Source organism: Panthera tigris, chromosome F3 (genome assembly GCF_018350195.1).
Source record: "Panthera tigris isolate Pti1 chromosome F3, P.tigris_Pti1_mat1.1, whole genome shotgun sequence".
Lineage (NCBI taxonomy): Eukaryota > Metazoa > Chordata > Mammalia > Carnivora > Felidae > Panthera > Panthera tigris.
In genome coordinates, this window is record NC_056678.1 from 35,528,252 (window position 1) to 35,540,854 (window position 12,603).

At 43.1% G+C, this 12,603-nt stretch overlaps 1 protein-coding gene and 1 pseudogene across 2 annotated transcripts in view; both read right to left on the reverse strand.

Annotated features, from left to right (window-relative positions):
• Nucleotides 1-227: 227 nt before the first annotated feature.
• On the reverse strand, nucleotides 228-2,338 carry LOC107180978 (annotated as a pseudogene).
• An 8,464-nt stretch (nucleotides 2,339-10,802) lies between these two features.
• LOC102960497 (C4b-binding protein alpha chain) overlaps nucleotides 10,803-12,603 on the reverse strand; it is a 28,021-nt gene continuing 26,220 nt past the window's right edge. For both annotated transcript variants that reach the window (XM_042976964.1, XM_007096119.3), the window contains exons 10-12: nucleotides 12,277-12,450; nucleotides 11,623-11,798; nucleotides 10,803-11,097 (exon numbers count right to left, since the gene is read on the reverse strand). In XM_042976964.1, coding sequence (XP_042832898.1) covers nucleotides 10,924-11,097; nucleotides 11,623-11,798; nucleotides 12,277-12,450 — 524 coding nt within the window. In that variant the 3' untranslated portion in view covers nucleotides 10,803-10,923. The remainder of the gene's footprint in view (nucleotides 11,098-11,622; nucleotides 11,799-12,276; nucleotides 12,451-12,603) is intronic.

Genomic DNA, 12,603 nt, shown 5'->3' on the forward strand with positions numbered 1-12,603 from the left:
ACATACATACATACATACATACGTAAACAAACAAACAAAAAATAGCAATATTGTAAAGAACTTGCACGTTGTGCAGGGATAGGGTGGGAGGCTACCATCTGGTACAACCACTGTGGAAAACTGCTGAACAGATGCACCCATCCAGCAGCTCCATTTTTAGGTATTTGTTCATCAAAAATAGACGTGTTCAGGGGCACCTGGCTGGCTATGTTTGTAGAGCGTGCAACTCTTGATCTCGGGGCTGTGAGTTCAAACTTCACAGTAGGCCTAAAAAATAAAATTGTTTTTTTTAAAAAAATAGATGTGTTCAGCAAAAGACATGTGCAAAAATGTTCCTGGCCACAAACAAATGGAAAATACCCCACTGTTCTTTAACCCTAGAGTAGGCAAGTGAACAGTGTTAGATTCATGCAATGGTGGAATGCTTAACAGAAATTAAAATGACTGAACCTTGACCGCACACAACGTGGACGCATCTCACAAATATAATGGTTAGCAAAAAAAATTAAAAGACATGGAAGAAAGAACACATAACGTATCATTCCACTTCTACGAAGTCAGATAGCTTCAAACCAATCTGTGCTGTTAAAGTGAGGAGAGCAGAATTCTTTGCAGGTGACATGAAGGGGGCCATGACTTACTGAATTTTACTTTGAAGAAATATAAATGTAAACATTTATCCCATATTTCTGATATATTTTAAGAAGTAAAAAATGTAATTAGATTTGTTTGCTCGGTTAGATCACTGTGATCATTAAGGATGTGATATAGCGACCAGTTATCCATACAAATGTATATTCTTGAATATGGTCGCACTTGCTCGTAGAGAAACAAGGAAAAGGGATATATATTTGATATCCTTACCATGAGAAAAGTATCTCCGTGTGCATTCCTAACCGACTTCTTCCAAATAGCTTAGGCGATGATAATTGTGAAGACAATTTTGATCAAAGATTGCCATTTCAGATAAAGAATTCAGTGAGTTCCTCAGAGAACATTCCCAAATAAAACAAAAGCACAGGTGAGAAAAATAAACGTTAATACTTACTGGCACAAAAGACAACAGTCCTTTGGGCCCCTAGCATGAGAAGTAATACAGAGTGAGCTGATTCTATGACAGCCAGGATGGCTGCTGTATTTCAGGGCAGTCCCAGTTTTGAAGTGTGTCTGACGCAATTTGTTTATTGGAGAAGCCAGTCAGCAAATCAGGTGGAGGACCACCATCGCCTGGACACCCAAATGACAAGGAACATCAAGTGGTAGCTTGAACACAGTATCTCAGTGCTTCAGCAGGAAACTCTTTGGAACAGACACCATGATTTTCTTTCATCAGAATTCCTTTGTCCCACTGCTCAATGAACCCCATGAGTAATCCATAATGCATGTTTGTTGGTTGATGGCAATGACAGGAAGAAAAAAAGGCAGAAACATTTCATCTGTTCTTTCCTGTTTGTGTGACAAGTAGGAATCCCAGGAATCAGTGAAAGGATTATCTCAACACCCATTGTACCTGCGGGCGCTAAACACAGCCGCTCAGAATGCTTCTCAGAGGGGGGGCACGTGGGAAGTTAACCATCCCCTCATGCCTGCCTTCCTCTTTCTTTGTCCTTCCCTCTGTGTCTTCAATCGCCTGTGTCACAGGACACATATAAGAAGTTGGGAAATGTTAAACTCTGACAGTAAAGCAAAATCAGAGTTAAAGGTCAACGTTTATAATCGGTCACCTTCAAACACAAGCTAGTGAATAAAGAACTCCAGCTCAAAGGGCTAACTAAGTATTTTGCATTCTTGAGAAATCTCCATCAGTTTCTCATTCCAGTGAGTATTTTCACATTTGCACTTTGCTGCCACAAACTGAGTGTCCTTTTTTGAGTATAGATTCGTCACTTAATGATCTGCATTAGGAGACTGAAAGAAAACACTTCGTATCTTTGTAATTTTTAAAAATCCGTCCACGAAAAAAGAGCCAGCTCTTCCTGTAGGGGGAACATTCTCTGGGAGGTACTCTAAGGCCAGTGAGTCCATGTCACTTCTGGTTCTTTTAACAGATTCCATGGTGCCACCCTCGTCCTCTTCCAGATCAGGAAGCCCATTCAGCAGTATTGCAACATCTTCCTACACAGCTTGTCCTCTCGCCAAGATTCGTCAATCAAATCCAAGATCCTTCCGTCTCTCTGCACCTCACTGTCCATTCTCCTGCCGCTTTGATCTTGTCAGATCCGTGTTGAGGCAGTGCTCCACCTGTTTCTGCCATTAAAGTTCTATATATATCTAAAGTTTATTTATTTTCGAGAAAGAATAAAAGTGCAAGCAGGAAAGGAGCTGGGAGAGAAAGAAGAGAGAGAGAGAGAGAAAAAATCCCAAGCAGGCTCAGTGCTGTCAGCACAGATCCCAAGGTGGAGATCGAACCCACAAACCATGAGATCATGACCTGAGCAGAAATCAAGACTTAGACACTTAACCGACTGAGCCACCGAGGCGCCCCAAAATTATGTATTTTAATAAAAGCAAATAAGGTCCTTTTTCAGAACTGTGTTTCTTTTCTCAACCAATAGCAAATATATAATCATCGTATTTTCCTTGTTTTCCTTGCCTGAAAATAAACTCAAACAAAATGACTATCCTAATCTAAATTGTAATACATCTGTTGCTACTCTTCTGGCACTTCCTCTCCCACGGTCTACCTCTGAGCAATCCTTGCGTGGTTTTGACTTTGCATGTTTACTTTAGCAACTTCCAGCTGTCGTGCTGTGCCAGTTAGTGCTATGTTGCCTTTCGGCTCTACAGTCACTGTTCATCGCAGCTCGGAGGTATGGAATCAGAACTGCTTGGAGTTTCTCAAGGTGATCGTGACGTTGAACTTTCTCAACAGAGGGTGCTAGAGGGACACTGAAGGAAGAAAGGACTCTCCCCTGTTCCCTGCTGCTTCCAGGTAGGTTAGCCCAGTGAGAAGGAGGTTCTGCAGCGGCACCCTGCCCCAGGCTTGTGCCCATCACACAGAGTCCGTCCCATGTCAACCTTGCAGCCCTTAAGTGGCCCGGCCATCACCTTCCTGTGGTTCTCCCGACAGGGGTGCTATCTCAAGCCTCTTACCATGCCAGCTTCCATCTGCAAGCCCATACACCTGACCCACCTCCCAGCTCCTCCCTGCAGGATTGCCGTGGGGCTGGGCTCCCGCTCGCCGAGCACACCCTTGTGCCTGGCCACCACGCGCCGTTCACGTCACAGTCACCCAGTGCTCTGGTGCCCCTTCAGCAGCCCAGGTCCATGTTGCAGCCATCACCTGCAGGTCACTTATGCGCTGCCTGAATTCTGGAGGGTCGGTTTCTGCAGATCAGCTCTGGTGCATGCCATGCCGCCCGTGAACTTCCCTGGCATCTAGTGGGTTCCAGCTACAGCCTTGGGAGGGACCCTGCTTGAAGTTTATTCTTCTCTCGCTACCCTCTCCCAGCCCTGGGATTACCATGTAGAGTTTCTTTTATATCCTATAGTTAATCTTTTATTGAAGTTTAATAATGCTTCATTAAAAAAAATACGACATGATGTCTGCCTCGTGATTGGCCCCATTGATGCTTGCACATTTTGGCCTACAATAAAGGTAAATATAACTTAAAACTTGTAATATTCGAGCTTCCACTGGTATTGAGCCAGATACCATCTAAAGTTTCAAATAAAAAAATGGCATTTTAGAAATAAAACTTTCCAAACTGCACAAATCCATATTTAAATTTCTTAAATATTTTGAATAACAAGAATTCATACCTTTAAGTCTGCAAATGGGTTCAGTATCAGGATCAGAATGCTGAGTATTTGCCTAAAGTTGACAAAAACGCAGAACTGGGAACAGTCACTCCTGGACTCACAGGAATTTTAGAAAGTAACATACCCCCCCCCCCACCCCTTATAGCTCCCATCAATGCAAAACGGCAAAACTCTTACTTGAGTTAAGATTTTTTGTAGCAGAGTCTCTAGCTTACCAATGTCTTTCTCCCTGTGGTTATTAAACCTGGAACAGAAAAAAAAAATCACTTGATTTTAATTTATATTCTTCTAGTCAGAGAATAGGTGTTAGCAGGGGGTTCCTGGTTGTTTTTCTGAGGCTAAATTAAACTGTAGCACCAAATGAACGTTTCATGTAACTTGCTACAGTGTTTACTCATGGTGTAATTGCTCAGCACCACCGTGGACAAACCTCTGCAAGAAAGGTGAGGACAAATGAGTCATAATGGAGGGTAAACACTTCACCTAAAACAAGGAAACACGGGCAAATGTCCTACCTTCTAGGGTTGGGAACAATCAGTTCAGGAAAGAATCAAAGGCTCTCATTGTTAACGGGGCACAAGTAATGTGATCGTGGAAATGGGTGCAGGAACGGAGGGAGGAATCGGAATTCAGGGAGAGTATAGAGGCGACAGTCTCCTCACCTGGCATGGTAGAAAGTCAAGTTGTAAAGAAGCAGGCAGAAGACCAGAGCATCTTTCTCTAGAGAAACCAGACGGTGAGGGAGAAGGCACTAATATTCACTAGGATCTGGAGACTCCCACCCCATACTTGTCAGCAGACAGGACACCCCAAAACTTAGTGGTTCAAATCATGTAGAACTTGGTTTTTCTTTCATGGAAAAAAGAGGCATACGAGCATGTAGGATGGTCAGCAGCCCTGCCCAATATGGTCAACCAGGGACCACTGTCCCTTTCTGCTTATTGTCTCCACATGCCTTGGGGTGCTGTCCTCCTCAGCAAGGCGGAAGTTGGCTCCAAGCACCCTGTCAGCCCTTTGCATGAGGAAAGAGGAAGCAGAGAACAAGCAGGGGAGTGACTGGGAAGTTGCAGCCATGGGGAGGCTCTTGCTGAGGGGTCACGTGTCCTGCTGATATTTAAAATGGTGGAAGTGATTCTGTTCCTTAAAATAAAAGCAGGAGGGGTTAATTTAGGAAACCAAGGAGCAGTTTCTGCCACAACTGCAATTTAAATGCCTCACTGTACCATCAACCCTGCAAGTAAGGCTAATGCCGGCAAAAGTTGTTCATATCCATAGAACTTTAAATTAGGTGATTTGGGCTTTGCTCTTATAAAAAGAAAAACTGACCAATGATCGTTCACACACTGTAAAGAGAATGCCTCTCTATTTTAAATAGCTCCATGGAGACAAGAATGAATCTAGGTAGAAAGAACAAGATGCAATTTTTTGGAAAAAAGAGTAAAAATCTTTTGGGAGCTATAATGAAATGGTCTTAAAAGAAATTGAAATATTCAACAAAGGGCCTGGAATGTAAAGCCAAAGAAATTTCTCGAAAAATATGTGGAGTGTTGAGGGTAGGAATGAAGACAAAATGTGTAACAAAGATGCCTAATGAACAAAGGGAAACAATATTGGGTTAATTTTATGTCCGTGAAGAGAAAACAATGAAGAATCGTTATTAAAGAAGTTATATGAGAAAATTTCTCAGAACAGAAGAACATGAGTTTATAGATTGAAAGGGCTCATCAAGAACTGCATATAATACATGAAAAGATAAAATTTAGCAAAGTTCTTGGCATGATATTTTAGAACATCGTGGGTAATGAGTGTATCCTAGAAGTTTCCAGGGTAGTGGGAAACATCAGGTCAGAAGGTAAGATACCCTCTGACTTCTCAGTAGCTGTACTGGAGTTAATAGGACAATGAGGAAATTCTTTTTCTTTTTTGACAACGGAGAAATTCTTTCAAAATGAGAGGGAAAATTATTTTAACCTAGCTTTCTATACCCAGCTGAATTCTCAATCAAGCGTCAACCTAAAGACGGTTTCAAATATGTTAGGACGCCTATTTTTACTTCCTATGCATCATTTCCCAGGTAGTTCCAAAAGGATAGGCTCCAGGAAAATAAAAAAGCAACAGAGAAGAAAACACGGATCCAAGACCCAGAGCAAGTAACAAAACCGAATCTGCAGACATGAAAGCAGTCACTGCATAATGCAGTATACAGATGTCCCGTCTATATCACTAGGACGCTGCACTTCAGCACAGTCTGGACAAATTCCAAAGGTCACTTCTGCCTCCTTTTGCTCAGACTTCTTCCGGAATCATTTAAAGGTACTCTGCCTTTTTACCTGTAAAGACAAAAGGGAGGTAATCAATCAACACCTTCCAGAAGCAGATCTCACTTAACAACTGATGGCAATTATCGGATCGATACCCCAGCTCCCTCACCTGAGAGTGGTTACCTACTTTGAGGTGTGAATTCATCATCTTTACCAGTTTCCCTGGGATTAGGCTCTGCTCATCCTAATAGACCTTGGGAGAACCATCCATGGAGACTAAAAAGGGAGTTGATAAGCATGTGTTGTCTCCAAACATTGGGACAATTTCGATGGACTGAAAAATCTCTTGGAGCACTTAGGAGGACTTGGAAATAGAGGGATAAGGAAGCAGGCAAACAACATACCTAAAAAGAACACTATCGACCAGCGTAAAATAAAAGACCGTTGTAAGGAAAAGAAACATGCCCACAGAACACTACTTGCTCAGTGCAGTGATAATAAGTAAATGTTATACTACTGATTTAACTAAAATTGGGCAATAGCCACGTTGGAAGAAAGAGCGAGGAAAAGCAGATGATTTGATCTTTGGCTGTGAACGATAGATAAATGGATAACTCGTTTAAAAAGAAAAAATATATACTCTCTAAAAAATATGGTGATAAATACCAGGAAAAAAAATGCCCCAAGCGGTGACAGTGGATCTCTGGGACAAGGGAAAAGGAATTGTGCGGGTCTGATTGGTTCACTACTTTGCTAAATGTGCACATATTTTAAATTAATTTCAAAGATAAGTAGAGTTGCTAGGTCAGGAAACGGTTGCACTTGTAAGGTGGTTTGTAATTTATACAATTATGTACAAAAACTGAAATGTTCAACATGAAATTTCAATTAAAAATGGAAAGAGAAAAAGGAAAAAAAATGAAATGGAGTCATTTATACCCAACTTTATTATTTCAGTATTTGTTTGCATATACATGCATTCAATTTAGACAATTTTGAGATGCATATATACTATTCATCTAGGACCTGAGACATTTATCCACCAAAGAATATACTGTTAAAGAGTGAAGGAAGAATTCATATCAGTATGAAAATATGACTCTGTACTGCTCACATAGTCATAGAAAGTGTTAAGGAAGGAAGCAAGAAGGATTGGCATTTCAAGCCTCAACCAAATCTTCTGGACAGATAAAGAATGAAGCTTGAGGTAGATAATTCTTTGTATGAATATACTCGAATAATAGGAAAATATAATAGGAAAATATAATAGGAAATAATGGGAAAATATAAGCGTATTGTTATTCCATTATAATCCACCATAAAAATGGTGTGGAAGGTGACTTTTCAGATAGCAGGAACATTAGTTTTCCTTATGAAATTGGGAGAAAGTATTCATTCCAAACCCATGCCAGTATTCAAACCAATTCATTCGTATCAGCCCAACATTCTTAAACACAGCTGCAAAAATACACCAAGGATTTTTACGTAGATAATACATTTAAAACATCATCTAGTTCTCTAATATTCAGCAGTGATAATATGCAGTATCAGTCAAAATGAGGTTTTCTTGTATACCAGAGAAAACATGTCTTACGGAAAAAAATAAAGTAAAATAATGTGATATGAATCATAACGAAATAGAAAACTAATTCAAATAGCTTATAACAAAACAAAATAAGCAAACTACTGTTTTTTAAAATTATTACTTAATTAGTGAAAACTCTTCTGAGTCGAAGTTTGGTGGCAAAGAAGAAGGATGGAGGCATATATAGTCACCCTCTCTGGTGGCGAATCGGTGAGAGCCAGTGGGTAAACCAGCAGTCGTCTGATATTCAGCCACATTTCACCCCAGAGAACTGGTCAACACCCTCTCCCCCAGTCCCTGCTGATGTTACAAGTTGATAAACAGAAACACACCAGAAAGACACAGACATGAGCTACACGGTGATCCGTTTGAGTTTTCTCTGCTTGCAATTGCATAGCTCCTGCTAAGGTAAGATGATGCAGGCAATTCAGTTGTTTTGAAATGATACATCTGCCCCGTTCTCATAAGATGATAACATTGTTTTTCTGAATGTTCTCAATTTCATCTTAGATTTTTGGTATCAAGTGCCCAGGCTCCTTTCCTTTCTCTCACTGAAACCCTTGATGAGCAACAGACTGAACAAGTTCCTCTGCTACAAAATCTTCTGAAAAGGTCTTTTTTAAGCCTGCTCAGCTCATGCATATTACTAGCAATATTTTCCACAATTTTAGATCACATTTGAGAAGAAAAATTTGGCCATGGGGGAGGGGAAGGAAAAAAAAGGGAAAAAAAAAGGTTAGAGAGGGAGGGAGGCAAAACATAAGAGACTCTTAAAAACTGAGAACAATCTGAGGGTTGATGGGGGGATGGGAGGGAGGCGAGGGTGGGTGATGGGCATTGAGGAGGGCACCTGTTGGGATGAGCGCTGGGTGTTGTATGGAAACCAATTTGACAATAAATTTCATATTTTAAAAAAAGAAGAAAAATTTGGAAAAAATAGTTATGATGCACAGCTAATTAAACAATAGCAGCAGACAATGTTGCAATTCTATTCCCAGAATGTCTGCGGGACCCCTGAGGCTCATTCCACATCCTCACTCCCCAAAACCAAAAGCGAGGATTGATGTTTGTTACAGCAGATTGTTGACTTGTTGGTGAATTTTAGTTGTTTTGTACTTAGTGGAGACAATTATTCGATTTATGAGAATTCAGATAACAAGAGAAACCTCAATGCGAGATAAGGACAAAAGCAAATGTCACAGGGGACCTGATAAAGAGAAATGAGAGTTTAGAGTGGTGAGAGAGAGGTAGACCAGAACAGATGTCAGAAGAGAGCCATAGAGAAAAGGAAACTGTAAGAGGCCATATGTGCCCTGCGCACGTCCCGACCCTGGAGGCTACTGCAGGCAGAGCCAAAGAGCCATCGGCCATCAGGGTCTCTGTGCCTGATGGTGCTCGCTGGCCACAGGAGGCTGCCCAGGGGGCCCACAGGGTTGGCTGTCGAAGATGTTGGAACAAGTCTCCACCAATGGGAGAGGGGAATTGGTGGACAAACGTTCCGGGTCCTCATCCCTGGACGGACTCTGCAGAATTGTGATCCACAGGCTCTCAGAGAACAGTCTCAGAACTGCACACCTGTCTGCAGCCTCAGTCGACACCCCGAGAAAGCTCCCTTCTTCGCTGTGTTCCCTTTCTCATCTTCTCATCCCGCTACCCACTCGCTCACCGTGCTTTCTGGGGCCACCTTCCGAGGAAATTAGTCACCCACAAACCTCTGTCTAAGATGCAATCCAGAATAAACATCTCCTGGGTTCCCCGAGGCTGGGGCAGACAAATGGCTTCCAGGACCGTCAGTGGAACCTTCCATGCCAAGTGGGTTTCCGTCGCAGTTCCAGCCCATCTGGGACATGTAAAGTTCAGCGAAAGCCTGTGGGACACCAGTGCCTCTGCAGAGTACATTTGGGGAAATTGAAACAAAGAGGCCAACGTTCCCCTAGAGAAGAGACTCGCTGAAGGAGAGATTTCAGAGGACGCAGCCATCGGAGGAGGTGGTGAGAGAAGGAACAACAGCCTCCAGGATGCCCCAAGATATACAGGTGATTGATGGGGGTTTCTCCTCACATATGGGATAGTCGCTCAGGCCGCGTTACATTTCCATTAAGGACAACGGGGCCAAATCAGATGGTGGACTTGGGAACACACAGGTGGCCATCATGTGGGCCTCACATTCGGCAGCCTTTAGACTTTGTTCCCTAAAAAAAGGAATCAAGAGGTTCGGACACCAAACACAAATCCCATTCGTGTCAGGTAGAAGTTGAGGGGCAGGGGCGCCTGGGTGGCGCAGTCGGTTAAGCGTCCGACTTCAGCCAGGTCACGATCTCGCGGTCCGTGAGTTCGAGCCCCGCGTCAGGCTCTGGGCTGACAGCTCGGAGCCTGGAGCCTCTTTCCTATTCTGTGTCTCCTTCTCTCTCTGCCCCTCCCCCGTTCATGCTCTGTCTCTCTCTGTCCCAAAAATAAATAAAAAAACGTTGAAAAAAAAAATTTTAAAAAAAGAAGTTGAGGGGCAGCATTAGAGAGGCAGAGGCCAGGTTCATGGGGTTTGGTAAAGGACGTGACTCCCTTCAAAGGGGGGAGAATGGACCAGGACTTCGGGGTGTGTCTACATTTACTCTAAATACTGAAGAGAGGGAAACAAACCACAAGAGAGTCTTAACCATACAGAAGTAACATAGAGTTTGTGGAAGGAAGTGGGGGGGAGGATGGGCTACATGGGTGATGGAGGGCACCCCAACTATATTTAACTAAGGAGGGCACTTGTCGGGAGGAGCACGAGTGTTGTACGTGAGTGATGAATCACTGAATTCTACTCCCAAGACAAACATCGCACTGAATGTTAACTGACTGAAATTTAATTAAATAAATAAAAATAATAATAATAAAAAAAACTACTAGAGCCCTGGGTGATGTGTACACATGAACCTGTGTAGCGAGCGATCCCGGGAAACGCTTTGCTGCGAGCCCACATCCGTGTCCAAGGCCCTTACAGGGAAGTAATGAATTAGTTTAAGCAATGGATTACTTCAGAGACCTCATTAAGAACTGAGTCCCGGTGACCACAAATAACGAAACTAAATTTGATGTGTAATTTTTTTTACTTGAAAACAAAAATGGGCACTTTGTGTCCAGAAAAGCAAAAAACATGAGCTATGAGGTGATCGATAATTGTACAGTCTCAAAGACTAAACGTGAACAAATTGTCCTTTCTAGACATTTATTACCATGAGTGATGGGACAAAGGGGGCAGGAGAGTGGGTAAGCTGAAGCGACCGGTGTTGTATTGAAGGCAGCACGTGTTTCTCCCTCTCTCGGGAGAAATTACGGTGGTGAGTCCATAGCAGGAATCCTTGCCTTGTCTCTCTGTATTTCCAGCAGTTCAATTTCCAAAGACAATTTATACACCTCCAGGGCCATTTTCACATCTTCTGGGTTGGGGAGACACCGCATGACCCTCCTTCCTGCGAGCACGTGTCCACAGCCTTCAGGAATCACCTAAAAGAGATGTAGGTATGGAGTGGGGTTGTCAGTGTCCTCCTGACAAGGACAAGACTAAGGGCTCAGGGCCAAGGCGAAGCCCAGAACTTGCGGGTGAGCAGGAAAAACAGAAAACACCTCGGGCCCCAACTTAGTCCTCCCTAGATGAATAGGGATGGGTTCTCAGACAGCTTCACAAGGGGCCTCTGTGAAGACAGAGGCTGTTTCTGAGACCATCCAGAAATGGAACACAGAATATAAGATAGTCTAGAAAAAGTCAAATTGGGTCTCAGTGTTGCGGGCATCCGACACCCTCTTCTCCCTAAGGGGCTCAGGTTTTCCTATCTCCAGTGAGAGAGGAAAACTTGTCACTCCTAAGGGACCACAGTGCTTCAAGATAAAAGAGAGTTCCTTGGAGGGACTCAGGAGGGAATCCTGACAAGTCAGATCTCACCATTGCTGGCTGGGACAGCGCTTGTGGAGAGGCACCATTTTTAGGGTTTGATAGTAGGACTGGAACTTTCCTTGAACTGTGCCACTTACCCACTCACACTTGGGCACCTCGAGGTCCCAGGTTCTGCTCTCTGAGCAAGTGATGCTTTGGGGACCGACCAACTCATAGCCAGAGTCACACTGGATGCTGATATTTTCAGCTTGAATGTATTCAGTCTTATCCACGGACAGCTTTCCGTGGGCTATTTCCGGTTTCATACAGACAGCTACAAAGGAAACATGGTTTCAAGGAATCCATAAGTATAAGAAAAAGGGCACGACAACAAGCTAGGATTATAAGATTAAACTATCGTGGGTGCTGCTAATTGCTTTATCTTTTATTCGGTAGCAATAATATTCGTCAGCATTTTTGTTGCGCACTGACCACATATCAGACTCGAGCTAAGCACTTTATGTGATTCTCTCAGCTCTGTGAAGGGAGGACTGTTATTAGTCCCATTTTACTAGGAAAAATTTCAGAATATTTCTTGAAAGTGGGAATCGGGCTGAGATTTATGACTGGGAGAAAGCCTGGGGAGGTTGATGTTAATGTAGCCCCTTTGTAATGTTTGCATCCGGAACACAGTAATGATTTCAAGTCAACCACATCAAATGTTTCTGTGCTGCCTCTGGCAGGAAGAAGCTGTGCTCTCGGTGCTTTTGTGACATTTCCACCCACCTGACTGGAAAGGGAGCAGGAGTTACCTTTACATTGAGGGGCTGCAGGAGACCAGCCTGAAGAACTGCAAGAGAGTCGAGCTTCACCAACCAGAGTGTATCCTTTGTCACATTTATATATCGCCTCAGTACGACTGAATATACCAAATGCTTGATTTCGTTCAAACTGTCCATGGTCAATGGTAGGAGGGAAATCACAGCCTTGATGGTGAGAGACAAAAGTGACAGAGTGTGAGCTTGTAGAATGTAAAATATAGCTCACCCCAGAATCTGCGTGGTTTGTAGGAGGCTTCCTTCTGTCCTGTTATCTTCTCTGCCCATGGGATCAAGTGTCAAACCCAAGACCTGGGCTGC